The 27,755-nt window shown below is 39.5% G+C and overlaps 7 protein-coding genes across 10 annotated transcripts; 5 read left to right on the top strand and 2 right to left on the bottom strand.

Annotated features, from left to right (window-relative positions):
- Positions 1-766: 766 nt before the first annotated feature.
- On the top strand, positions 767-4,296 carry cdcp2 (CUB domain containing protein 2). Its single transcript, XM_010789666.1, has 6 exons — positions 767-833; positions 1,074-1,421; positions 1,888-2,229; positions 3,120-3,473; positions 3,681-3,859; positions 3,989-4,296. The coding sequence occupies exons 1-6, from the start codon at positions 767-769 to the stop codon at positions 4,292-4,294; spliced, it is 1,596 nt and encodes a 531-aa protein (XP_010787968.1). The 3' UTR covers positions 4,295-4,296.
- Positions 4,297-4,332: 36 nt separating this feature from the next.
- tceanc2 (transcription elongation factor A (SII) N-terminal and central domain containing 2) lies at positions 4,333-6,558 on the bottom strand. Of its 2 annotated transcripts, XM_010789457.1 has the most exons (5): positions 6,378-6,558; positions 6,176-6,274; positions 5,936-6,077; positions 5,127-5,320; positions 4,333-4,837 (listed from the first exon to the last, which is right to left on the bottom strand). In XM_010789457.1, the coding sequence occupies exons 2-5, from the start codon at positions 6,272-6,274 to the stop codon at positions 4,649-4,651; spliced, it is 624 nt and encodes a 207-aa protein (XP_010787759.1). In that variant the 5' UTR covers positions 6,378-6,558; the 3' UTR covers positions 4,333-4,648. The 2 variants fall into 2 exon arrangements, with proteins under 2 accessions (XP_010787759.1, XP_010787752.1); XM_010789450.1 differs by having other exon boundaries at positions 6,176-6,554.
- Positions 6,559-6,966: 408 nt separating this feature from the next.
- tmem59 (transmembrane protein 59) lies at positions 6,967-10,901 on the top strand. 2 transcript variants are annotated; one of them, XM_010789473.1, is made up of 8 exons: positions 6,967-7,187; positions 7,403-7,508; positions 7,742-7,836; positions 8,408-8,560; positions 8,687-8,729; positions 9,187-9,307; positions 9,420-9,537; positions 10,185-10,901. In XM_010789473.1, the coding sequence occupies exons 1-8, from the start codon at positions 7,032-7,034 to the stop codon at positions 10,335-10,337; spliced, it is 945 nt and encodes a 314-aa protein (XP_010787775.1). In that variant the 5' UTR covers positions 6,967-7,031; the 3' UTR covers positions 10,338-10,901. The 2 variants fall into 2 exon arrangements, with proteins under 2 accessions (XP_010787775.1, XP_010787768.1); XM_010789466.1 differs by having other exon boundaries at positions 8,657-8,729.
- A 1,235-nt stretch (positions 10,902-12,136) lies between these two features.
- Positions 12,137-14,505, bottom strand: lrrc42 (leucine rich repeat containing 42). 2 transcript variants are annotated; one of them, XM_010789488.1, is made up of 8 exons: positions 14,428-14,436; positions 13,755-14,163; positions 13,534-13,668; positions 13,327-13,448; positions 13,130-13,215; positions 12,936-13,049; positions 12,719-12,803; positions 12,137-12,616 (listed from the first exon to the last, which is right to left on the bottom strand). In XM_010789488.1, exons 2-8 carry the CDS (start codon positions 14,141-14,143, stop codon positions 12,321-12,323), a joined length of 1,227 nt encoding a protein of 408 aa, XP_010787790.1. In that variant the 5' UTR covers positions 14,144-14,163; positions 14,428-14,436; the 3' UTR covers positions 12,137-12,320. The 2 variants fall into 2 exon arrangements, with proteins under 2 accessions (XP_010787790.1, XP_010787799.1); XM_010789497.1 differs by having other exon boundaries at positions 12,147-12,616; positions 13,327-13,445; positions 13,755-14,505.
- A 165-nt stretch (positions 14,506-14,670) lies between these two features.
- On the top strand, positions 14,671-18,673 carry yipf1 (Yip1 domain family, member 1). The gene is made up of 10 exons (XM_010789509.1): positions 14,671-14,758; positions 15,049-15,177; positions 15,380-15,534; positions 15,657-15,737; positions 15,849-15,936; positions 16,118-16,234; positions 16,343-16,509; positions 16,696-16,878; positions 17,564-17,669; positions 17,980-18,673. Exons 2-9 carry the CDS (start codon positions 15,144-15,146, stop codon positions 17,648-17,650), a joined length of 912 nt encoding a protein of 303 aa, XP_010787811.1. The 5' UTR covers positions 14,671-14,758; positions 15,049-15,143; the 3' UTR covers positions 17,651-17,669; positions 17,980-18,673.
- Positions 18,674-19,723: 1,050 nt separating this feature from the next.
- On the top strand, positions 19,724-20,485 carry LOC104961368 (uncharacterized). The gene has a single exon (XM_010789657.1). The coding sequence runs from the start codon at positions 19,724-19,726 to the stop codon at positions 20,483-20,485; it is 762 nt and encodes a 253-aa protein (XP_010787959.1).
- Positions 20,486-20,892: 407 nt separating this feature from the next.
- LOC104961253 (nucleoporin NDC1-like) lies at positions 20,893-27,344 on the top strand. The gene is made up of 14 exons (XM_010789517.1): positions 20,893-21,015; positions 21,802-21,922; positions 22,004-22,105; positions 22,626-22,800; positions 23,638-23,773; positions 23,898-24,006; positions 24,118-24,169; positions 24,281-24,413; positions 24,911-25,003; positions 25,080-25,161; positions 25,289-25,450; positions 25,590-25,844; positions 26,636-26,748; positions 27,262-27,344. Exons 1-14 carry the CDS (start codon positions 20,977-20,979, stop codon positions 27,331-27,333), a joined length of 1,644 nt encoding a protein of 547 aa, XP_010787819.1. The 5' UTR covers positions 20,893-20,976; the 3' UTR covers positions 27,334-27,344.
- The last annotated feature ends 411 nt before the right edge of the window (positions 27,345-27,755 follow it).

Raw genomic sequence — 27,755 nt, 5'->3', positions numbered from 1 at the left:
GTGTGTGTGTCTTTAGTTTGTGTGTTTCTATGTGTTTTTCTCTGTCTGTCTGTCCTGGTATTGTATGCGGGTCAGATTGACCCGAATCTCTTATGAAGGATATAAAAACAATTGTCCACATGTCCTTCACAATAAATAAGCCCCGGCCATTGAGTTTCAGGTTGAACGAAAATATCCTTATATTTTTTTGTATTCATTGAAAATGGAAGTCGGGTCAATTTGACCCAAACACCACACAAGGGGAAGACTTACATACCCATTCAAAGGAGAGATGTTGGAGTCTGTGTGAGCTGCTTTTACACAAGAAAATGAAAGTCTACACAGTGCCCCTTACTCCAAGACATCAATAGTTCTGGGCTCCTCTCTCTCACATTGCTCTAATGAAGCCATTTATATAAGTGACAAATGTGATCATCCGCCTCTCTTTCTTCCTGTCTCTTTTATCAACTCTACTTGAAGCTGGTGTTCAGTGTGTGTGTGTGAGAGAGAGAATCATTAAAAATGTATAGCAACTCTCCAAGCACTGTCCTGACAAGCCACTCATGCTCATTGGGTATCAGTCATTAAAATGTAGCAAAGAGGCCAAAGCGTGGGCTACGTTGGTGTCGGGTTTCTCATTCAGGCTGTGGATGAATTTTTCAAAGTCCTATTACCTCTACAGGCACCGCTGCTGATGTCTCAAGGCTGTGTGCTCTGACGCTGCTGTTGTTTGTCTTTGCTGTTGTTGTAGCTAAGGCGTGACAAAAGCAGAATCAACAATAACAACATGAGTCTTAGGGTGGCTATACTGATTCATGTATTACTGCTTGTTGACAAGGCTGATTCTAAAAAAGGTAAGTTGCTATTTGTTATCTTGCAAAGCTTACATTTGATGAAAGAGCTTTGTCTTGCAGGTACTGTGTATACTGAGAAAGTTGGGCCTCAATTGTTCAATGTCAGCTTGTAATACTACTTTCAGAGGTTGTATCAGGTTGCTGGAGAAAAAGTTTCAAATAAATAATTGAGCACGGAAAGAGCTAAAAAGTATATTTTCCTTTTGACAAGAAATTAAACTTGAGTTTTGTAATTATAAGGTGTCAAATGTGGAGGAATCCTCTCTGCTCCGTCTGGTAATATCTCTAGTCCAAACTTCCCTGGCCTGTATCCCTACAACATCGACTGTTCCTGGCTCATTGTTGTGGCCGAGGGCTCCTCCGTCCTCCTCACCTTTAACCACTTTGAGCTGGAGTACCATGCCAACTGTGCTTACGACTACATCAAGATCTACAATGGCATATCCGAGGATGAAGGGAACCTCCTTGGGACATTTTGTGGTGACATCTCCCCTCCTCAGTTCACATCTTCTTGGAATGTCATGTCCATTATCTTCCATTCAGACCGCCATGTGGCCTACAGGGGCTTCAGTTTTGGCTACAGAAAAGGTAACTCATTATCTTTGATGCAATGTGACAGGGATCGGTGGGCCATCTGCCCAAAGCTTGAGTTAATTTTTTTCTAGCTGTAATAAAATCCATGGCTTTAAGCTAAAACTTCTTAACCTTAGGAGAATTTAGATCTCACAAAATCATTATATAGAAAAAACTCTTAAGACATCCTTATGTCTCTGTAAGGCTGTAATTAGGCAAAGTGGTGCTTTGCGCTAAATGTCAACATCAGCATGCTATCATGCTCACAATAATAATGGAAGTTGCATACATTCTTATGTTTAGCTACAATGTCATCATCTGCGTTGAGTGTGTTATCATACTAACCTTTGATAATGAACCCTTAACTATAGGCTATAGGGATTGTCGTTGGAAATTAGACTCGGCACAACATGAAAGGTTATTGTTCCCATTCACATCATAAGTGCAAGATGCATCTGAGTTTGCCTTCTTTTCTCTATAGATGTGTGTGGTGGAGTCCTCACAGGACTTTCAGGTGTGATCTCCAGTCCAGGCTACCCTCTGGAGTACAGCAACAATGCTGACTGCTCCTGGGCCATCCACGTGTCCAACACTAGCGTGGTCACCTTGGTCTTCTTGGACTTCCAGCTGGAAAACAACGAGGGGTGTAATTTTGACTTTGTCGCCCTGTTTGATGGCCCGACAGTCACCCATCACCACCTGGGCAAATACTGCGGGGCAGATAGACCTCCTATCATTGTCACCACCTCCAATCATCTTCTGGTGCTCTTCAAGTCTGACTTCAACATTGGTGGGCGTGGGTTCAAGGCCTACTATTACTCAGGTAGGAAAGTTTAATGTAATACGTTTTATTTGAAAATGCAATTTAAATTCCTTTGAGTATTTTACCCTATTGCCCCTTTATGCTTTTTGAATAACAACAGGAATTGGAAATGTAACAAAGGACAAGGTGAAATACTTCAATATGAGACTTTCAGGTTATCATAAAGCAGCTGTTATTCAATAAAATCTAATTCAGAAGAGAAAATCTACCATGAAATAAAAAAAATAAGATCAAAAATATTACATCACACTGAACATTTGAAACAAGACAAAAATGACCTACAAAATAGCTCTAAAGATGTTGACGTCTGATGAATGAAAATTGAATACCACTGCAACAATGCAAATCAGTCATCACCGTCCCTACAGCAAGAAGAAAACAATTCCACACAGTAAAATTCCTTGAGTGTTCGAGTCAAAGCCCAGACTTAAATCCAATTCAAGCACTGCATAATAACTTTTTAGACAGCTGATCACAGAATGTCCCCGTCTGACCTTGTCGAGCATAAACCAATTTGCAAGAGGATGAAAATCCTTCAACACAGTTGCAAAAGGATTGAGACAGATTTGAATTACTGTATCATTAATCCTCACTTATTTAATTTGTCATAAAATAATGCTTTTCACATTATTTTGAATCTATTTTGAATTATGATGACCACACCAGTGAATGAACTGTTAGACAGTTTAGGACATAATAGACACTTCTTATTTGGTAACACTTTCAATGACTCCCGTATCTATGACGCATGGAAAGAGAGATACTTTTACAAACATGAACTTTTACTTTTGTGGTACTCACTTGAATCAAACATTGGAAGCAGCATCCTCAGAAAAGTAATGTGTTATAAATAGAGTTGACTAACTTATCTGATAAACTGTACTTAACAGATGAGTGCCAGCAGGTCCTGTCAGATGTAAACGGAAACTTCAGCAGCCCGCACTTCCCAAACATCTACCCAAACAACATCAACTGCCACTGGAGCATCACTCTAGCGGCTGGGTACCGCATCAAACTCTTCTTCCCTGTCATGGACTTGGAAGACCGCAACAGTCTGTCAGACGAGTGCGACTACGACTCTGTGGCAGTTTATGACGGGGAAAGTCAGACGGACCCCCTGCTGGGGTGCTGGTGTGGTAGAGATCCCACCCCCTTTCTCGTCTCCAAAGGAAACAAGTTGCTGGTGGTCCTCAACACAGACAGAAATGAGGCTCACAGAGGGTTTACTGCTTCTTATCTTGGAGGTAAATGTTCCCTACCAAAGCATTTGATTCATTTCAGAAGGAAAAACATCTTATTTGTATCTGTACTACTTCTACTAAGGGTGCACCCCCTACTGCTACTTTCTAAATCTCAGCTAAAAATACTCTTGGCTAGACTCTAATATGCAAAAATGGTTTCCATGTTGTTTAAAAAAGTTATAACTATGTTTTTTTACCCCTTAATCCAAGTGGTTCCTGTAAACATTAGCTGCACAAGATCAGAATTTACCATACTGATACCACAGCAGTCCTTGCCTCAGCTGGACAGAGAGAGCATCTACCTGGGAGACACCTCCTGTACAGCCCAGCTCACAGCCACCTCATATAAGATACTTGCTCAGTTTGTCAACTGTGGAACTGCTGGACAGGTGACTATCCCGTATCCTGTCACTTTCAGATGCATCAAATTGGCAGAATATTAACCGTACTTTAGCTGGAAAAGAGATGTTTTGTATGTCTTGCTTTTTTCTAATACTGTAACTCATGATCCCTTACAGAAAATTCGGAACATCACCGTGCTGGTGAACAAACTCTACATCGATTTCTCTGATGGGAAACAGCAGAATGTGCAGGAATATAGAGTGCAGTGCGACGCCCTGAGGAAGATAGCGTCAGTCTCCATCATTTCAGCGGAGGAGCGTCGTCTGGAGGAGCAGGCCAAGCAAACTGACAAAAAAAGTCCTGAAGCTCCAGGGGGTCCAGAAGCTGTGCCTCATGACCTGAGTGATGTTGTCTTCATTAGCATCTGTGTTCTGGCTGTTATTCTCATGGTGATTGCTATCATTTGGCTGGTGCTGCTTTAGTAATATATGTTAATGACCTTATATGACAAACGAGGACTCAAATGCTTAAGTTGGCATATTTTCAATCATATTTTTTTTATAAAGAAATGTTCACCAATAGTATAAAAACACATAATTTACAAAAAACGTTTATGATTCCAGATAAAAGACGACATTATCATCACCATCAACAATAAATTATTCTCGACTGTGTTTTACATTCAGTTATGAAACAGTGTAAGGTTGCTGATGTACCACAAAGTGTAAACATATTTTGTATCTCCTTTACAGAAAATAATAAAAAGATTAAAAAATCAAATGCATCAAAAAGATTGGCAATGTTCAAGTAAAACCATCCAGAGGTCTTTACACCAGTTATTTTTTGTATTTGGAAACCAGCTGGTTGACTGACATTGTGTTGTCCTTCACTTGAGTTCTGATTTCTGGGTTGTGTTTGAAGGCAAACACCAGCGCTCTAACGGTCCGTCTGTATGAACCGCTGAGTAACCGGGAGCTCAGGTGAAACACGTCTCTCTCAATGTTGTCTATTAGCCCCGAATCCTCCTGTAGGCCAGATAAGAAAATAAAAAGAACCAGAATACATAAAAAAACAGGCATACAAAAAGATGTCAATGGTCTTGAATCAAACGTACTGTGTATTTGTATAAAGAGTAACATGATGAGAAAGAGGTTTTTCCAATCAAAATTGTACTTGTAGAATGTATTATACATTAGTCATCAATTTATATTACCAGACTACCGCAACCGGTGTAATGTCAAATGTAAATTAGATGTGAGGTACAGAATAAGTAGTAGGCATCACATTAGACTTCACTGAGACGCTCCTTCTCACCTTGACCTCCAGGGCCTCAGACATTAGTCTTCTGGCGTTGCTCCGGAGTCCTTCAGATTGTTTGTCGGAGCGCACTTCAATAGACGGCTTATTGGAATTCTCCTCAATGAATGTCCTCCAGTCAGTGTAAACCTTTGCTGCCAATGAACTAACTTCAGGGTCCAGGTGCTTGCGCATTTTGTTGACAGTGTGACCTTAGAAGAGAGAGAGGTTTTCATAATGTGTTGAAATAAACAATGTGAATCTGATTCAGGGCCTGGCAGGTATTAGTGCTGATGTAACAATGCAGTCAACTACAACTCAGGACTTGAACCTAGGGCTGTGCGATAAGGAAAAAAATATTACCATGTTTTACAACACAATTGCAGGGTAAACTATTGAAGCTTTCACCAAATATTTAAACAATCTAATTTGTGGTTATAATGAAAAAGTGTGTAAAGGCAAATCATTGAAGGGCTAGTACAGTCAGGTTAGGTTCAGAAAATAATATCCATTTACTGTAAGCAGCCTTTAAAACCAGGAAAAGACATTTAAGCAATACTACAATATCCAAAATGTAAGAAGATATCTAGTCTCATATCATGATATTTATGTATTATTGATATATTGCTCAGCACTTGTTGTAACTATGCAGTAGGCTATGTCAATCTTTGAGATATTCATTAAATTAGTTTGAAATAAGATGGTTGTTATACAGTCAGTGCTCAGTACTGTACATGCTTAAGATGTATAATACATGTTTATGCTTTCCATATCAACACAGCAACCAGCAAATTGTAAAATAACTTGTTGGAGTTTCCTTAATTCACCTATTTTAGTGGACTTGAGCACCTCTCTGGATGGGATCTTCTTGCCGAGCTCTGTGAGGGCAGACAGCAGGTTGTCCTTGCTCTGTTCTGGCAGCTCCAACATGGACTTGTAGCGCATGATATCCTCAATCACAACCACCCTCTGTCAGCAAAACACAAGGGCAATGAATGACCAGAGTAAGTTTGTCACAAAGTAACACTGACTTTGCCTGATCATCACATGTAGGACTCATATCTCACCCGTAAAGATTCAATTGTAGTTTGTTTGTAAACCTTTCCGTTGCTTTTGGATTTTGTAGGTGTTTCCCCCTTGGGAAGTCGCACTACAAACTTGTCCATCTTCAAAAACAAAGTAGCAAGATACCTATTAGATTAAGACAGGCAAACTGATAAGAACTGCTGTTAGCACTTAGGTATATAATGTTGCCCAGCTAACTCTAACCTCCTTTTGAAATTCAGTGAATTGAAGCCATTGTCAGCTTGATTCAAGTCATTCCTTCATACTACACTAATAACAAGTTTCCTTCATAACCACAACTGTGACAAATCAGTTTGGTTAGTATTGCTAGCTGCAGCTGAATTGCTAGTAAACAGTAGCGACCGATGTTGCCTTCAGGTGCTGGAGAAATTACCAGAATACCAGTATGCTTGTTGAAATCTTAGACTGGTTGAACCCGAACCAATAAAATGGAAAGTAAATTGTGCGGAAAGTATTGTGCAATACATACAAATGATAAGAATGAATTCAGAAAGAAAATTGTAATATTATTAAACTACAAAAAGCTTCAATATTCAGTTTTTCTTATTCTCTGTGTAACATTAACTCTTAATTTGAATTCCTTTTTTAATTATCTAGGTATCTCCTAAAATTCATGAAAATAAAACATTGTTGGTTCATAAAATAAAAACATGCTGATTCTCAACCAATTTGTTGTTTAATTATCTATCATGTGAAGGATTTAACAGTTTACGAGGAACACTCAAACACAGCAAAACATTCAGGAAGTCTCGCGTGAGGCAGAGTTCCCGTGATATAACAGGCCGATTAGGGAGGAGGAAGAAGAGCGTGTTGTTTGTTTAGGTTTTCGCAGACAAAATGGGGACTCTCTCCTCCTTTGTTTGTGTGTTAGGACTTTTCGTCCTGCTTGCGTTCACATCAGCATCTACTGATGCTTTCGACAGCGTGTTGGGAAACACGGCATCCTGCCATAAGTCATGTGAAATGACATACAGTTTGCACACGTATCCACGGGTAAGTACTCCTTCCGATGAGGAAAGTAATCTCTGCTAGTGTTAGCTAACGTTGGTAACTTGGTTGAGCAGAAGTGTAAACCTCACTTTGTCACAACGCCTTCTGTCTTGTTAAATGTTGCAAAGGAGAGCTCATGCAAAAGTTAATGGCGTTATATATATTTCACGGTTGTTGTTTGTGTTGCCATTTAACGGGTCATGTGGTTTGTTTTTTAGGAGGAGGAACTGTATGCCTGTCAGAGAGGCTGCCGCCTGTTCTCAATTTGTCAGTTTGTCCGTGACATTGATGATCTGAATCAAACCAAATCCGAGTGTGAATCAAGTAAGTTATGCATTTAGCTACTGACCTATTTTATTCACCAATGCAAAGTGTCCAGGCCTTTATGATACCATTCTGAAGTAGTCACCTAATATAAAGCTGTAAACGGGTGCGCCTCCTAATAATAAACCCTGATATTGGCACACCCAATTGCATAAAAGGTAGACTAATTATACTCCTTTTGTCAAACCTGTTTCAACTGTTACTTCTTTTTACATCCTTTTTTTTTTTTACAGCCTGTCGTGAAGCCTACACTCATTCTGATGAGCAGTATGCATGCAACCTGGGCTGTCAGAATCAGCTTCCATTTGCTGAGCAGCGAAATGAGCAGGTACAATCAAGTGTGAATCAATGAGTAGCTGTAGGGATGGATGCATGGGTGTAATTTCCACTGGGGACAGGGGGGACATGTCCCCCCCACTTTTCAAAATCCCGTTTGTGTCCCCCCCACTTTTCAAATGTGTTTATTATTATTTTTTACGCAAGGGGTCATCTTCACGGAGGAGCGTCTGTGTGTGCGTGGCACAAGTGCATTTTGTGTGTGTGAGAGAGAGACACAGAGACACAGAAAGAGTTACTGGGGTTGTTGTTAGCATCTGGTGCTAGCTCGGAGCTAATGGAGATTAGAAACTCCCCCCCCAGAGGATGTCAGGTCATCACAAATAAAACAGGCTCACATGGACATTACACTACACATTTTTCTTGGATTAGTTAACACCATAGTCCCTAATATATTTTTAGAAAGGCAGGAAATGGAATTAAATCGAGAACAATGTTTCATTGCGGAGGACCCCCTGTTTTGTGTCCCCCCACTTCTCAAACCAAAGTTACACCCTTGGATGGATGTACACATTTCTCAATAAATAACTGTTTACTCAGTATTGCTTGCTTTTGCTTTGCAGCTTGAGGCCATGATGCCTAGGATCCACATGCTGTACCCCCTGACGCTGGTCAGAGGATTCTGGGAGGATGTGATGAATCAGGCTCACAGCTTCATCACCTCCACGTGGACGTTCTACCTCCAGGCTGATGATGGCAAAGTTGTCATTTTCCAGGTATTGTACTGAGTAGGGAAAACATAACAGACTAGGCAATCTTATCCAACATACTGTTTTCAAAAATTACCCTGTTAAACATATTCTGTGTAACAGACTGAACCACAAGTCAAGTTTTTCACCCAGTTTGAAGTAGAAAAAGAAGTCAAAGAAGAGCCGCAGAGGAACTGTAAGTCCTTTTTATTTAATTTTCTTAAAATACACATTATGAATGAAGTTGTCGTTATTCTCTGCATTTCTTTATTATACGTATAAACGTGTGTTTGGGTATGGCCAGTATAGTCTTAACCTGACCTAGTGTAATCTTTTGATCACCCAAAAAATGCAATAGAGCCACATAGCTGTACTGAGTGACATGTTTGTTTGTTATATTGAATATTGAACATTGACACGAAACATTATTTTTAACCAACCTCACATACATCATCCTGCCACAATATATGCTCAGACGAGACCACCAAATGCTTCAGTGACTCAGTTTTGAGTAACATTTTCTAGAAACTACATTGCCCAGCTGTTTTACATAATAATTAAATGTAATGAAAGTACATCTCTTTGGGCAGTCTTTACTAGTTTGCATCTTCATATGCGGAGCAAATGTTTAACCTCTTTTTCTCCTTTTCTAGTCCCAGGGTTGGGCCCATTTTACAAAGAATACCACCGCACTTTAATCCAGGAGAGGGACAGAGATATGACCGGGGACCGCAGCTACGATGATGGATACAACCTCTTCAGCTGCCTTTCAAGGTTGGTTAGCACACATTTATCTATTTGTCAAGGGGCTTTTTAACTTGCTTTGCAAAGCACAATATTAGCAACGCTGCCCACACAAGCTCTCTGTTTGTTATGTCCTCCTCAGGAACCCTTGGCTGCCAGGGTGGATCCTAACCACAACCCTTATCCTGTCTGTGCTGGTCCTGATCTGGATCTGCTGCGCCACCGTGGCCACTGCTGTGGACCAGTATGTACCTGCTGAGGTAAGCTCTGTGCTTTTTTCTTTTTTTTTTTATTGGCTCTCGGGTTACTTTAAATCAAATTTTAGACATGTCTAATCCAAATGTTCTTGCTGAAATGTAGATGAGGTGATTAATACACTTTTTCATATCTGTAGTGTAAATATGTGGCTGGGGCAAACAACTGGTTAGCTTCAAAAGGTATTAAGGCATATAATGTTTGTTAAATCTGTACAAAAACTGAGATGTAACATCTGGTTGCCTAGCATCTGTATTTGTAAACCTTCTGTTTTCGTATGGATTAAATAAACAAGATTCAACATGTGAGCTTTTGAGGTGATGTGAGGCACATTTTGAACCTTCGGATAGATCATAGCGAACTGTTTCCAGTCTTTGTGCTGAATTAAACGTCATGTTAACAGTACAGGTGTACAGGTACATCTGGTTCGCAGCATTAAAGTTAATGAGTGTACTTTTCAAAATGATAATTATGATTCTATTGAGTGAAACGGGATCTGGTAAATGCAGAACTTGATTCTTAATTGATTCCTTATTCTTGCTTCATAATAAAGTTGAGTGTAATTATTTTCAAGGTTGTGGTTATATTTACTTCTGAGTACTGTTTATATTTAAACTACATTCCAATCATTTCTTTATTCTTCCTTTTTTAGAAATTGAGCATCTATGGTGACAGGGAGTATTTATGTGAAAAGAAGCTGACTCCATATCCAGCCTCCTCCCTGCTGATCATTACCTCCAAAGGCCCTGAGGAAGAAGCCGGGCCCCTCCCTTCCAAAGTCAACCTGGGCCAGTCTGACATCTAGAAGCCAAAGCTGTAGCAAAGAAGCAATTTTAATGAATAATATTTAGTTGATTGTTATCCTCTAGCACAAGACACGTGCTTCCTTTGGTCTAAACAGGAGTAACTGCATTACTGATATAATGTCTCCTTTATTAATGCTTTCTAAATTAGATTGATAAAGGTTTTTTTCTGTATATTGGTATAATTGAGGCATTATAATATAGTGATGGCAGCAGTCAAATGTTTTGGAAGTTTTCTTTAAATTCAATGTGTGCGTTAGCTGGTGGTGTTGGTGTGCTTGTTTTCTTGAAAAATGTTGAAATGAACTATTTGTGACTTGAAGTGATACAGGTTTAATCCCATACCCTCAACTTGTAAGTAAGATTGTGCTAATATTGCAGACTCTCCCTGTTTGTTCATGTTTTTACTGCCATTATTTACAGATGATATTGAATTTTACAATAAAATGGTATGCTCTTTATCTTAACTAATGGTGACGGTACACACAGTATGTCTTTCCTGCTTTACGGTTGTCTGTTCTTTTAATGATGGATCAGAATTAAATACAATGGATTGACATAATTGACATGGGTGTGACTTTTTTTCAATCATTGCATACTCTAGCTTTGGAATTGGAATCAATTGGTAAACACATCTTGAACAAAACAATGTAGCTGTAAAAGTAACCAACGTCATACATTTCAAGGGGGTACATTCCTAAAATACTCCTTGTTTTAAATCTGAAAAATGTCCTTTAAAAAGTCAACTAAACTTCAGTATGATACCATATTTCTTGATCAAGTTACACTGCTGTAAATGTCATCTTTGGATCTCCAGCCTCTATGATTACAGTGAACATGCTAACATTTGATTATAGTGACTGCTTCCAATTAAAATCATTACACTTAGTCATTTAGTCTGAGAATAGCACTAGTTTCCTGTGTAGTGACAAGTCAACTGTCTTGGGGCTTGTGTGATGATGAATCATAACACATGTTTACCCTTGCACTGGAATTATAATCTAAGGTACAATCTTATATTTTTTAAATCAACAGCTACAGTTTACGTAGCCATATTCATTGTTTGCTTTAGTGTAAATATCTTAAATATGGCATGACATAAACGAGTGTGATGACTGCTCTATGGTGGCATTTTAAAGACACAGCAATTACACGATACATACAAGATGTTATTCACGGCTGAATGAACCTGCTGGGTGGCCAGCACACACACAAAAGATCCGCTAGACCCCCTATTAACCCTCTTTTTCTCCAACTCTGTGCTGCATACTGTGTTTCTGTGTTGGAATACTACCTAGCCTCCAGGTTTACTGTGTGGTAATTTGATTTACAGCGGAACTGCACCGATTTAATACATCAAAGTCTGTTTACAGGTCTTGCATATGTGAAAAAATATGATGTATAAAGTGTTTTGTGGCTTAAGGAGCTTAAGTGTGATAAATTGCCTAAAGTGGTGTCGCTTGTATCAATTCGGGCTGAGGAATATAAATTTGGAAATTAAAAAAATATTTGGTTGTGGCATAAAACCATGTTAGTGAGCCCTCCAGTCCATTGGTCTAGCTGCTGCTGTTGACACCGGGTTTCAGTGCTGCGTATTCCTAAGCAAATTTTGTTTAAATATTAGAATCAATTTCAAACACTGTTAGCATGGAGCTGTTTCACTGCAATATTCCACCTTGCCCTGTAAGTAATTAAGTATTGATGCAATAGGCAAAACAATTGCCATATGTTGTATAATGTGCACTGTTCAAAAATCCTCTAGACCGTTTCCAAACAGCAAAATGAAAGGCAAGGACATGGAGACGTACAAAATACTACACTTTATTTATAAAAATATATACACATAACACCACCTGTATCCAAGACGGTTCATCAGTTTGAATTATCTAGAAACACATTATTGTAATTTGCACTTATGTGTTAGAGGTAACCTGCATACCAAAGCTGCTCTCTGCTCTTTGTGGCATGCTACAAGGGCGAATAGTTCAGTAGTTGTTCAACAAGTCAAGGTCCTCTGCAGTAAGAGCTGATGAGGGAAGACGTTTGGTTGGAGGACTTTGACGTGAACTGTCACACCTCTCTGACTGACGCTGCCTTTTTTTTAGATTGTGCCAGGAAGGTTTGCCTTGTTGATTTGTTGTGGAAGGAGTCTGTTTCTCAGGTATGTGACTGTTTGCTGCAGGTCTGAAGAAATGCAGTCTCTCTCTCTGGGCCTCTTCCTCGCTCTCGCATACCAAGGGTGCTGCATTCAGCACGTCTCTGACAAACTTCTGCCTGCCAACTACAACAAAAACAAACACTGTAAAGTCTGTCTTAGACACTGTGTCATCATCATTAATTCTAAAAAGTATTACAATGGGAATGTAAGGTAAAATAAACTTACAAAAGTGAAGTGCTGATGTTCTGGATTCATCCATTTTCTTCAGTTTTGGCATTTGTGAGTTATTTGTTTCCCACTGGTTTACCACCTGGAAAGGAAACAATGCATTTATTCATGAGATGTGAGCCAGCACTAAATTGCAACATTTAGCCTTTATTTGAAGAACAGTGCTTACATTACAGAAACGTGTTTCCTTTAATCATTGTCTGAATATATTTACCTGCTCTGCCCAGCCTTCTGTTTTACATCTCGAGTGATCAAAGCTGTCTAATGATTTCTCAGAATAAATTAGCCCCAACAGATCCCATATGGTGGTCTTCAATCCTGTGCCAAGCTAGAAGTATAAATTACATTTAGATGTCAGCATCACAATAATTTGCAGCTAAACGTAATGCACAGTAGTTAGTGTCGTACCTTCAAACTGGTCCCAGATACATCAAGATTTTCAAGTTTGGGGAAGCATGTGATGTATCTTAAAGCCCTGACTGATATAGGGTTATCTGTGCAGGAAAAATAAGAATGATTAAACAGGCAATGATGAATCTGAACCCGTTTTAATTGTGGAGGTGGTAGTATCTGCACTAAAATGGGAAAATAGTTTGGTTACTAACAGGAAACGTCAAGTAACTGAAGACAGTCCAGTCCTTTCCTCAGCATCCGAATAGGTGCAGTAAATCTTTGGAGGCCCACGTCTGACAGCCTGTTACCGCCAATGGAAAGCTGCATTAGGCTGCTGAAAATGAAAGGCAGAATTGTTAGTAACATAGCTTCATATATTTTCCACATCATATCTTTGGGACTGACAAATCAAGTATTACCTTGCCAATGAGCTTGAGGATGTTAAATGCTGGAATATCTCATGATCATCACCCAGTCTGCAGCCAAACAGATCCAGACACTTCAGACTATGAAATGTTTTTATTTCATCCATCCTCTCATGCAAGAGTGGAAATCTGCAAAAATGAAAAAGACACAAAATGCTGTTTCTGTCTCGGGCACATCAAACTGAGTCTGGATATATGTTGGCATGATAACTGACCTATTTCTCAGACAGAGGGATCCAAGCACCATCTCCCCATAAGCGTCACTGAATAACTGCAGGGCTTTTGAGGAAATGTCTGCGTTTAAAAATACACGATTCTCCTCTGCTGCTGCAAACAGCCTGTCTCCTATTTGATCAGGGAAGCCCACCAGAGAGTCCACATGGTGAATGTTGTCAGCTACGAATAACAGAGTGATGTCAAAGAGAGATTTGGTTGTGTATCTCAGACTTCCCTCTGCATTGTAGGTGAATATAAAGTTCTCTTTTCTCAGCACAAAGGGATTTGTCCTTCTGAATGATGACACAGGCTTTGGCTGGGCCAGGACTATGTCACTGACACGACGAAGGTTTCCTCTTTCTCGGACATAAATGGCGCTATTTTCCATCTTAACGTATTTTTGTTTTCCTGTAAGAAGGACACTCTTAGCAGATGCACAAAAGTCAGCTTCCAAGTTGCGTTCAAAAACAACTTATGCATTAAAAAAACAAAAGTACCTCACTTGTGAGCTAATCCATGGTCGTTGAATGAGCTAAAACCATGACCAAAAAGGACCCACAAGTCCTATGTGAGTGTCTTCTATTATCTGCTTTCTTTTCTCATCTTATTTGGCTTATAAAGCCAAGTTATTTGCTTGTATCAGAGTAAAGTACTTCGAGTTCCGTAGCCTACCGTGCAAGTTCACACAGTTGGTGGTGGTGGTCTCTGCTTGATAACTTCAAAATAAAAGCCCAATGCTAATATAAACTTATTTCAAGATCCCCAAAAACTCAAAAATAGATAGCAGATATCTTGCATATATTAACTTATACAAATGTGTTATGCAACCCATCATGAAACAGTTAATTATATTCTAAATTCAAAAGGTTCAATATCTTACTTTGAAAAGGTTTCGATACAGGAAGAAGGCTTGTTGACGTGCCCGGTATATATCCGGTTCCGGCCAACGCTAACCTAGCTGAGAGAAATTAAATGATTTTTAGAGGTGCTAATAGATAATTTGGTAAGCGTTAATTGTTCAGAAAATAACTGATATTGTGCACTATATTTGTTAATAAAACAGAGGCTGTCTTGATATGTTTACCCAGTCGGAAAATGATGTTATTAAGTTAGCTAATGTAACTGTTGGTGAGCTGTCAAGTGAGGACTTGGAGTTGGTAGCTAACTTGAGCTAACTTATAACTTTGTTTCTTTTTCACTGTGTTGCTCATAGAGTACACCATTTTTAACCATCATTCAGACACGGTCAACTTGGGGTTAAGCTATTTCAAATGTTGTTTCTTTATCCAACAGCTTGCTAAGATTACTTTTGATCGTCTTTGTGAAACATAAACTTGCCGATAAGTTCCTGTTTGACGCTCCACGTCACGGACAGGGAATCCGTGTAAATGGCGTCGACTAATGATCCATTCCAATTTCAAGGTAAGTGTCCTCCGGCATCCTTTATGTGATATGGAAATGAAGTTTACTCAATGATGATGTTATACAGTTTACTCGGCTCGCTCAAAGTCTCTATGGCACTTGTAAACCCACATCTCTCTAAACTGCTGCATTGTTATGCATCGGTAGCAACATCCACTTTTTTTGGATTCATATTTTCCATTTATCCTTGCTATGAAATTAGAATTTGAAGAAGCTGGCAATCTGTTGGAAGCCAATAGAGATGCAACCACCATCAGCATTGAAGATGATGACATGCCAGAGAGGCAGAGAAAGGCTGCTGGTTTCACTCCGGATGTTGATGACAAGGATCCACATGCCAGTGATGACAAGACAGAGGTCTGCACAACAATAACACTTTTCAAACGTATTTCTTACTTTTTGAACTATGAACTATTAAATGTTGTTGCTTCGAAAACGTACTTTATTAATTTTGCCCATCTCTATTTGTTTTATTTAAGCTCCTCTCTGGGCAAAATAAAAGTGCCCCCTTCTGGACTTTTGAGTACTACCAAAGATTTTTTGACATCGAGACCCATCACGTAATGCATTCATAACTTGTTTTAACACTGTGATATGTTGTCTTATAATATGGAGTTCAGAACATTAATATATTTGATTACATGTGTAATGGTTATTAACATTTGTTTCAGGTGAAGGAAAGAATAATTGGATCTATGCTGCCATGGCCTGGAAAGAACTTCATTCATGTCCACCTTCGTAGAAGTCCTGATCTTTATGGTTAGCACTTAAACAGTTTCACATTCAAGTCCTAATTATTAGAGGTTGTCCGGCTTCTTGTAATTTGGAAAAGAAGAGAAGTTTCCCTGTTTGTACTGTTGATGTAATGCTGTACTTAAATGTTGTACCACCAAATGGGCACACAAACAGAGTTTCTGATGCCTGATATTTGTGCTTTCAGGACCATTCTGGATTTGCACCACCCTTGTGTTTGCTCTAGCCATTAGTGGAAACTTTTCCAACCTCCTGCTGAATTTAGGCAAACCAGGCCATAAGTATAGCCCACAGTTTGGAAAAGGTAAGTGCTGTTATTTTTTAATATTATGGCTCAACATTCTCAGTTTGAAGGTAAGATGGAACTGAACATTTTACTTATTCATTTGTTTGTATTTGATGTGTTTTCCAGTGACAATAGCTGCAACAGCGATCTTCAGCTATGCTTGGTTTGTACCCCTTGCCCTCTGGGGTTGCCTGCTCTGGAGAAACAACAAGATCATGAATTCAGTGTCATATTCCTTTATGGAGATCGTCTGTGTATATGGATATTCCCTTGCAATATACATACCAGCAGTGGTAAGGCCTGATTTATTTGATCTCATAATAACAAGTGTAATATTGTCAATTGAATGATTACATCTAATAAAAAACGTTTTGATGATTAATGCTACTTTTCCCTGCATCATGCATACATTCAGAGCCTTGAATGTGTCTTGTAACGGAGATGAATATTAAACAATGCACTGTTCTTTCCCACACTAGGTCCTATGGATTATCCCATTTGAATGGCTGAGGTGGTGCTCCATCGTGGTGGCTCTCTGCCTCTCTGGCTCCGTTCTGGTGATGACTTTCTGGCCTGCAGTCAGGGAAGACCACCCCAAAGTTATTGCAGCAATAATGTCGGCCATTGTTCTACTCAACGTCCTGCTCGCTGTAGGCTGTAAGGTAATTGTGCTTGCTATAGCTTTGAAGCTGCTTTTACATCTGTTTACTGTTAGGATTTATTACAAACTTGGGAGCAATGGAAAATAAATCTGTTCAGGGAAATAAGATACAACATTTAATATCCTTCTTTGGCAAAACACTTATTTATTAATCCATTCAATTCAAGCTGCTTGTCCATCTCCTTGTATTTTGAGCTAATGAGAGACTCTCTCATTTGTCCTCAATGAACTCAGCGTGGCCAAGCTTTGACCCCTCTTGTCAAACACAGACACTACACTATACTACATGGATAGCATTTTGTATATCCTCCTTGTGTGTTTCTGGGAAATGACTATACCTGATAGTGTTAAGTTCACTCCCACTGAGGAGACTTTCTCAATAGGAAACTGTGACTGCATTGGCTAACTGGTGTGAGAATGGGCTATTAGCCTAACTGTCAGCTGCACAGAGCTATCATATGTCTGGTCTATGTAATTAGTCTACAAAGTAAGCTTGTCTCTGAAGGTTGACAAAGATGAATGGATTGCTATAATGCCGCGTTCTCTCTTGGAACACTGAACATTTGCAACACACTTACTTAAAGACACCGGCTTTTATTTTGATTGATTAGTAGTTTCTCTTGATATTTTAAATGCCGGATTGTTTTACACTTGTTTGACTCCTTTCCTTGTTTGCTTTTTTCCAGGCCTATTTCTTTAGCAAACCAGAAGCATCACTATCAGCTGCACCTTCTGCTGCACTGCAGTTGACCAAGGCACCGTCTGCGACATGAAGCCTTTCATTGTCTAAAGGTAAACAATAGTGACACACAAGCCTTTTAAGCCATGATCCTTTTGTACATCCACTAATAACCTGATAGGTGTGTGTCATCTTCCTCATCCTTGTACTTTTCATGGACTTTGTTTTATTCACATGCAATGGCATTCAAAATGACCTCCTATGGCAGTAGCTGCATTACACTGTTGGCTTATATTAGTGTTTTTTCTCAAGTGTTTTTTTTTTTTTTCTTCTAACCTGCTAAAGTAGCACATCCGACACCGGACTTCCTTTACATGATTTCTCCTTTTCAAACCAAGTGTTATATGTTTTTTTAAATTGCAGGTTCTCCTGTTGCCTTATTAGAGGGAATCAGGTTGCTGCAGTGATGAAGTAATGGGTCGGTTGGATTTCACCTGCACTCGGACATTCTGGCCCAAGACCTAAAACCCCAGTGTCAATGCTTGTTTCAATTGAATGACCTCTGGAAATGAACACTGGTACTAAGTATGTTATTTCTAATGGGATGGGTTCTCAGCTTCCTTAAAGATAAATGGGGTATGGTGTGACTCAGCAAATATAGGATCTCTTGCAGTATGGCAGTTTTCTGCTTTAAGGTCCTTTTTTCAAAGTACTTAAATAACTAGTCTATGCAGTAATGTTGGTGGCATCAAAGTGATTTTGTATATACATTTTTCATACTCAGTTAATGGGAACTGGCTAGTTAATTTTGTGTTATGAAGATTCTTTATTCACAGCATAATAATAACAACAGGTGTTAGTGAGAAATTCAAGACTTGGACTTATTATGAACAATTTTAGTATTTTTGTATCATCTTTTCTCTGATATAACCATAAGTGCCGCGAACTAATGCCAAAGACCCATTCTAAATGTCCAAGGCTGTTACACTTGTGTAACTTTTTTAAATAATTTGTTTTTACTTTGAATAACTGCATTTGATAACATGTATAACATTGAATATGTTCATTTGCAATGAGCGTTTCATGGGTAAACAAATAAAATATGTTCTTTGTGGGACCCACGCTTTTGATAAGATCATCATCAATAATAAAGGTATTATAAAAAAATTATTTACATTTACATCGCAAAGTGAACCGATTATTTGCAAACAGTTTTCACTCACATTAAAATACATACTACTATAAACCAAACTTTTAAAATGTGGGAAACGTACAATAAACAACATTAGATATTCAAATGGTTTTAAAGCAATCTACTGTAACACACTAACTATTTTTCATAAAGATATGAATTTAATATTTGCCATCTTTGTCTACTTCAAAACTCCTCTTCTGAACCTGAACAGTTGCAACATATAAATGCATAAAATGTTAGTTCACGACTTTTGTTCACCTTTTTTTATATAAGTTTATATGTATGAAAACTCACCGAAGCTCCCACACGTCTAGACAACATGATACACTTCTACCCGCTCCTGACAGCGGTAAAAGCTGCCAGTACATTTCAACAGTTGGACATTTTAAATATTGAAGGGATAGATTGTACCTAATTGGTATAACTTCAACATCTCAAAGAGAGCGTTCACTTTAAAAGTGGACATTTGGCTGCTGTTACTGTTTTCCTACTCATCCATCTTAACTGTCCTGCCTGATAGGATCTACTGTGTCACTGTTTGGATGCACACAGTGGAAAAATGTTACTTATGTATGTAAATCCTGTGTACAAGCACTCAGTGTGTACATTGCACGCAGGGGGGGAACTCTGTTAAGTTTATGATTTCCATTAATTAACAGGGGCAACGTTAGCTGATTAATCAACAAATTAGGAAAAACATTTTGTCACTTGAAACGGTGTCAATGGATGGTGGCGCCCTAATTAATGGTCATTCTAGCCCCAGCTTTGAGTTACACAGGAGGTGCCTGTCAAACAGATAACCCTCTTAGAGGAATGTTACCTGCCTCATCTGTAGCTGCTCCAGCTTGCGAAGTGGATTTACCAACATAATGCGCAAGAACTATTGGAAAAGCTTGTGAGTTATAACATTAGTTTGAAGTAATTGCCATTTTAATTTTCTTTTTTCTGATTTGGAGAATTTATCACCACAAGATGGCCACTTCACAAGGGAAAGGTGAAAAAGTGTCCAAATTTGAGACATTAAGACTTTTGGAGAAATGCAGAAAGGAAAGAGATGATGCCATGCACAGAGAAGGTGTTCTCAGAGAGAAACTGAGACAGTATGAGTCCAGGATGCGTTCAACTGATGCTCAGAAACAGAAGCTGAAGACCTTGGCGGTTGAAAACAAGGAGCTGAGGAAACAAGTGAAGGGTCTTCGCACTGAGATTGGACTTGAGTGCAACCCTAAGTTCACTGGAAAGACCACAAAGGACATAATCAATGACATGCAAGATAGGGACCGTGAGTGCAGTTCCCTTGTGGAGAAGACTGCCAAACTGAGTCTGACCATTGATGATTTGACCTCTGAGTTGGCAAACACAGTCACATCTGAAACACTTTTAAAGGATCAAGTGCATTCATTGCAGCAAAATCTCAAGGATATGACAAATAATCAACGCCGCCTGCTGAAATTGTGGGAAGACAAGAAGGTCCAGAGGGATCAACCCGCCGCCCTCCCTGCAATTATCCAGAAACCTGCACAGAAACCATTTGTTCACAAAGCCATTCAAACTGAGATGTCTGTCAATTCATCGCAAAAGCTCCCAGTCAATGCTTTTGAGATCAAGCAATTCTCTCTGGACCATGACAAAAAGACAGTTTTGGATAAACACAGTTTCCAAACTTATGGAAATGACTTTCATCATGAAAATACATCTTTCATGCACGACGAAACCAATGGAATTAAGAATTAACTTCATTCTGTGACAGTCAGACTGCAGTGAGAAAGTAAAGCGAGATAAAACAGATAATTATTAGTGTGTGATATATATGTAAATATCAAACAAACAAGTAAAACATATGCAATATAAAATAATGTAAAGCTGATTTCTGGCTTGTTTTGATGCCTTCTGTAATTTAATGTAGTTATTTCAGAATTTGTATCACTCTGTTTCAGTGAACATTTACCTGTAACAGCCTAGCTATACTTTGTTAGCTTGTACTTTTTAATCTAGCTTGAGTTGGACCGACTGGCCGAATTTAAAAATATGTTATTGTCGAACAAGCTCATTATACTACAATCGTCTGGCTAGCAACAGGCAGGTACACGGACAACTCTTAACGGGGTCCTTCAGGGTCCTTTGAATGCATGTGGCGCGATATGGGAAACAGTGGAAAATAGTTTGACAGCAGGAGAGCCGAAGAGATTGTTATCACCATTTGGCTCTCTCTTTATCCAAGCAACATGTTTTCTGCTGAGCAAAGCTGTTGGTTTGTCCGCAAGGTGAGTCTTTAACTTAAGTCTTCATTCATAGAAGAGAAAAATGTATCGCGTGAGTTTGCGTTAATACATTACCGTTAGCCTCTCTGTTTATGCTAGCTGTGGCTGTAGCTAACATTCAGCTTTCATTAATCCACACAAAAGCACCAAAGTTACAAAAATATTAAGAAAATTGGCACAGTTTAAAAGCATATAGCATACAAGAAACCGGAGTAATTTGAAAAAAGTACATAGGATTATCAAGAGCAAAAAAAGCTTTGTTTTGAAATAAAGGCTAGGTAGCGCACGTTTGACAATTATAATACAAATACATCAACACATTTCAGTCTAAAGTTACGTTTTTTAATGAGATGAGTTTAAAAGACTTTGAGAAGTGAGCCAAATTCAGCAGGAATAATTTAAAAAGAGTTTGTTAGTCCTCTTGCACAAATGTAAACAGCGCTATGATTGAAACAAAAATATCTAAAAAGTGAAAAATGCAATTGTTTAATTAATTTCTCAACATGAGAATATTTCAACTTAAAATATATTTGTATAGAATTTTCCAGATACGGATGTCTTTTGTTTCAAAATGTATGTACAAACTCAAAGAAGTTAAGACAACAAGGAAAACAAAATGACCATAGCTATTACTTACATTATGAATGAATCGGTAAGCATGTCAGAAATGATAACAACAATATTCATCCCTTAACTTTTTTAACGTATATTCTCGAAGTTTTCAAACTGTCAATGTGAGTTAACATTGTGCTTGTTATGTATTTAATAATGACTGGCTGTTTTCTACAGGTGATTTGCTGGAGAGCTGTGGCGAGTATCGCTTGGGCTGTCCTGTTGTTGCCCCCCATCACAGCAGTGTTTGTGCTCCTCAGCAGGTTCAGTCTGCTTCACCCCATCCAGTCAGTATCAGGTCAGTGGTCATTGTGATATGAGACTCGTGACTATCTGAAGTTGTCTGAAGCTCACTGTAGACTTGTTTTTTTACATGCAGAATGTCTGTCCTTCTTAACGAGTGCAAGTGCCATCTTCTCCTTCATCCTGCTGTGTGGAGTCATCATCATGGTGGGGTTCCTCAACCTGGAATATTATACAGGTGAGAGACATGATGTCATTCTGAAATATTCCTGTGTTGTTGTTTTTGTTAAATAGTAAATGGCTTTGTCTCAAAGGATGTGCCTTGATAGTTTAGGCTTTTGGCTTAGCAGAACATAGATACATTACATGAGCTTATGCTGTATACAATACAGACTGTAGGGTTCATAAATCAGAAGTGACAGCTCACTGTGAAAGTAAATAATTGTATCTGCAAATGAAATAATTGGAATAACATCATTTGATACATCATTTCCTTATCAGGTTGTTCATTGGAGAGTGATGAAACACCTCACCTTTTCTGGACATTTTTTAATATATGTAATACTTTTCATACAGTATAACATACATCAATCAGTATAAAGCAGGATTCCAAAATGTGCACTTCTTGTCAATGATTCTAAATATAGATATCTTTTTTTTAATATATCAGTGTTGAGAAAAGTCTTGTGATTGACAGGCCAAGAATTGACCTCTAGCATATGATATTCTTCGGTTGTAAATCTGTTGTTTCTTTTCAGTCATCCCAACGATTGCATGCTCGAAAATCGCCCTGTTGGGTCAGCTGCTCCACCCTCGTCAGTTCGTCAACTCCCTGGCCCACTGCATCATGGGAATAATCGTGGCTTGGTGTTGTGCCATCGCCATCGGGGGCAGATATGAAACGATCGCCTACCCTTGCACACCGGGTGATGGGTAAGCAGTAGGGCTGCACGATATTGAAAAAAATTGATATTGCGATATTCTTTTCCCCTGCGATATATAGTGCGTTTTTTTTAACTATATTTAACCGGATGAAGGATTTTAGTCACGGACGTCTGGATCTTAACTGGTAGACTCATCATACCTTAAGTCATGATCTAACATGTCATGATAATGCAGGTTGATTACCCTCAGATAAGGGGGTTCATATGTGAATGAAGAAGAGTGGTGTCTAGAAGGGATCCAAGAGATTAAACGTATTACATTAAACTATAGGAAGCTTCATTATCTCATTAGGGAATTAACACACGTGACCAAATAGGTCATTTCACTTTTTATTCCACAATTAAAACCTTTTTTGTGCAAATAGCAGCAAAGTAGTTGACATCTTTTAAACAACATTATAAAAATACAATTAAGAACAGCTATACACCAGCTCCTTTATGCCGTTTTGAACCTTTCTCATATGGTGTAACACCGGCAAAGGAATCTGAAATAGTTGTTTGCTGTGCATGCAGACTCAGAGCCTGCATGTCGCTCCACTCAAGTACCCCTGACATGAGAGCCGCGCAAGTTTTCCTTTTGTAGAAAGCAGCAAAATAATTGTAACATGACGTGTTTGAGTTAATTTACCTACTTAATATCGAACGCCATAGATAAAAATAAAAATAAAATTCGCACGCCCCTGCGATGTGAATATCGCGCATGCACATATCACGGTTATCGCCATGACACGGTATATCGTTCAGCCCTAGTAAGCAGCACAACATAACTATCATGTTGACTATACATGCTTCATCCATTGTCTTAATTTCCTCCATTTGTTTTCAGCGCTGACAGTTCCCTTCAGATGTGTCTGAACGAGCATCACTTCATCCTTCTGCTGGCTGGAGCCTTCGTTGGATTATCTCACAGTATGCTGGGTGTGATCTACAACATGAACTATGTCCCTTTTCTCACTGTTCAGGTGTGTGATGCGACTCATTCATCTCCCTCATGATCATTAGGCAAGATGAAATACCTAAGATTGAAATAGTCTTACATTCTGTTATCATCCACTGTTAATGTTAACCCACTATTATTCCCTCCAGCAATACAAATACCTTCGCTTTAAGGGATCCCTGCCTTCGTTGGTGAAGTGCAGCGCCACTCAGGCCCTTTACTCTGTCAGGAACTACATTGTTGTGTATTTCTTTTTGGGTAAGTCATGTCTGTTTACATTGATCATTTCACTGCTAGGAGAGGCTTGAATGAATCGTTTTTTTAATACGCATACTTTTAGTTATTGTACCTGGTCTTCGTTTTTAACAGGATACATTCCAAAAGCATGGATTTGTAAAACACTGAATCTGCATTTGAACAGGTCAGTGTGGCTTCTGTGTTATCAAGTCTTTACAATCTGTTCAAACAATAATACATGCAGCCACTCACTGCTGTCTCTTGGACTCCATTAATGTCTTCCTGTGATCCCCAGCTCTGTCCACCCTCTTGACAGCATAGCTGGCCTGCTGGACCTCAACCTGCTGTACCAGCTGTGGGTCAGTGCCGGCTTCCTGCTCCTCACATGGCACGTCACCCTGCTGCTCTTTAGGATCTTTGTCACTGAGGTATGTCCATAGAAGACAAAATGTATACAACGGCTAATATTTCAAAAGCAAAGGTCTCACGTTGTGGTCGGTTATAAACATATATCTTTTTTTCCATTCTGTTTCTCTTCTGTACCGTGTAACTTCCCTTCCGATTATATATTATTCACCTGTCTCAAGCTCATTCAAAGGTTAAAGGTTAACATCAGTGCCAGCCGTCTGTGATGACCATTGACTCGGCCGAGTTCTGATAACCACATCTGACTGCCAATCTGTGCTCGCTATTGGCTTAAAAGTAAAGTGTTGTGTTGCAGGGACGACTTCAGTTTGCTTTTTAAATAATTTAAGGACACTAGGGGGCAATGTTGTCATAGCTTTGAGTGCTCAAGTGTCTGAAGTGCACTAGGCCTAACTTGTTTATAATATTCATGAACTTCCCAGGATTCCTCTCAAGTGATCAATTCAACTTGCATTTAGTAGCTTGAAACTAATAATATATGTCCTGCTGTTATCTGCAGGTGTACAGCTTTCCTGTGCAGTCTTCTTTTACCGAGGATGCCCATCAGTGTCTTCCTAAAGTTATTACCGGCAAGCAGCCCATGATATTAAAGGTGAATAAAACACATGGTAACTCTCTTCTAATTTTCGCATTTGGTTATTGTAACGATTCTTTTCTCCACATGTCAGTTTCTAGCTCTGCAGGACCTTGCTCTGCTCTCTCAACACTCCCCATTGAGACGCTCGGAGGTCTTCAGTCTCAGTCAGCCAGGTTTGTCCGCTAGAGGTCCTTTCTTTGACTGCTTTTGATTGACCTTTTGTAACATACTTCTTGACACACTTCAGATTGTATGTAAAGTAGAAAAAATGTATTTATCTGTTCATTCTTGTCTCAACAGGTGGCCATCCTCACAACTGGAACGCCATCAGTAAGGAGTGTCTGTCTCTTCTGAATGATCTGACCCAGAGACTCATAGCCTATCATGACACTGTAGCGACCAATGGCCGAGCCAAACCCCTTTCTACTGGGAGTGAGAGGAAGACTTCATCTGAGACATCAAGTATGTTATTCGAAAACATAGAAATGTCATAGTTTTTTTTACCTGTGCTCTTTATCCTTTGAGGACTCCTCCCTAGCTATTCTGCATATAAAATAAACCTTCCATTGTGTCCCATTGTTCTTTATCAAATCGACCTCAGGTACAGAAGATCTGATGAGCCCGAGGCCCATGTTTCTGATGAAAACCCCAGCGTCAGTCTTTGCTCGCTCCTTTGTTGGCGCCTCACAGAGCCCTCTGACAGCGCCCTTCACTAGTCCTGACCCGGACAGCCCCTTTGCTTCTCCCGCTCTGCGGCGTCTGACTGCTCCTGCGGACCCGTGTTCCCCGTGGTTCGGCTCAGTGCAGAGCCCCCACATCATGAGGAGACTCCCAAAACTCTGGTCCACCCCCACAGGTGAGAGGAGGTCACTCGGACGAAACACCTTGATCCAGTATTTACATGTTCAAACTGTGGTTCATACTGTAGCTCTGAAACTAATGGTAGTATTTTGAGTCCATTCATAATATCACCAGAGGGTTTGACGCGTTAGGTATGACATCATCTCCACTTTTTAATTTTTTTCACTTACATTTTTATTGACATTTTTATAATCATACAAAACCACATATAGTTCAGTATACACTTGAATTAGAAACCCATTGAAGAAGAAAATACAAATAATAATAAAAACAAGCAAACAGTGGAAGCTTTCTATCCTATTTTAATGCAACATCATGGTCTGGTTCCAACTCTCAATTTGTGGTGTCGTTCATTTTTCTTTTATATTCAACCCATTTTTCCCATTTGGACTCAAATTTCCCTTCCTGGACCCTCAATATGTGTGTGAATCTCTCCATATCAAATATTTCCTGTACTACTCCCAGCCATTGCTCCTTTGTAGGTGGATCTGCTTTGTACCATGCTCCAGCAGCACCTTAATCAGGTATCTGTCCCCACCCTGTGTGTTTTCCTGCACCAGATTCCCCAAGTATAACATCAGGCCGGTCTTAGGAACCTCATAACCTAATATCCCCTTCAATACTCCCCATACTTCCTCCCAGTATCCCTTCATCTTTTGGCATTATCATCTCGACTTTTAAGTGGGTCAGGGTATAATTACATTGGTATTCAAATAAAAAATAGATATCGGCAAGTCAACGTTTTACTGCTGGTTCCCCCTTTTGTGATTTAGTATCTCTGTTCAGATTCACAGGTCAATGGAAGTCCCCCAGCGTCCCCTTCCTCAGTTCCCAGTCCCAAACAGGAACCGTCCAAACCAAGTCTCCTGGCTCAGTTCCTCCAAAACAGGAAAGAACAGGTATTTCAGTCTTGTCAATACAGAATGACAGTATATCATTATGTGTATACAGTGTTAACAAAGGCTTTCACACATGTATTAACCCTGGGCTAACGAAAGTAATCCCACAGAGGGGGTCTCTCTCTCTCTCTCGTCTGATTTTCATGATTTTCCAAAGCCAACAATCCTTTACGCCCTGATGGGCCAGGAAGGCGAAGGCCAGAAGATGGACATAGCACTAGTAGTTGCGCCACTTTTTTTTTTCACAGCTCAATCACACCAATCATTTCTGTGCTGCCACTGGAGAGAAGAATCAGGAGGAGAGCCACAAATGTTCGGAACATGTGTCCTATCTGTAGCCTGGCTATTGATTCCCTACTTCTGCTTCATGAAGTCACCATCTGGTGGAGTGCAGAGTTGATCAGGGTTTCCTTAGCCCGGGGTTAAGTGTGAAACGCCATTATTGCTACGTGTGTTTCATTTTGTTGTTGTTTTTAAAAGTGAAACAACTTTACACTTAATCGTCCCATTCAGGTTAAACATTTCTTGGCAAAGCGCGTGCTGATAATGTATTTGTTTAACAAGGTAAGGATGTGTGGCATGTGAACACGGTGAGGGCTTCTTTGCATGTTCTCATCGTGTTTCACCAAATCTANTATTTGTCTCAAAAAGCGTGGGATGTTGGTTATTTTCTCCATCTAGGAGGACACCAAAAGCCTCCCAGACGTTGGATTTCGCTCTTGAGGAAGTGTTGGAAAATGCTGTATTCTCCGCTGGAGAGCTTCACCTCAGCCATTCAGAATGTGGCGCGCTCAGAAGCAGATTGATTCCAACACTTCCTCAAGAGCGAAATCCAACGTCTGGGAGGCTTTTGGTGTCCTCCTAGATGGAGAAAATAACCAACATCCCACGCTTTTTGAGACAAATATGCAACTGCGTGTGTTAATAATTGCACGTTTTCACTGCTCATATATATATGCGGGTTCGGGTCGGGTTGCGGATCCTGTGCCAACGGGTCGGGTCGGGTT

Source organism: Notothenia coriiceps, unplaced genomic scaffold (assembly GCF_000735185.1).
Source record: "Notothenia coriiceps isolate Sejong01 unplaced genomic scaffold, NC01 NC01_scaffold00001460, whole genome shotgun sequence".
Lineage (NCBI taxonomy): Eukaryota > Metazoa > Chordata > Actinopteri > Perciformes > Nototheniidae > Notothenia > Notothenia coriiceps.
The sequence above is the reverse complement of the archived record's forward strand: the minus strand, read 5'-3'. Positions and strand labels throughout refer to the sequence as shown.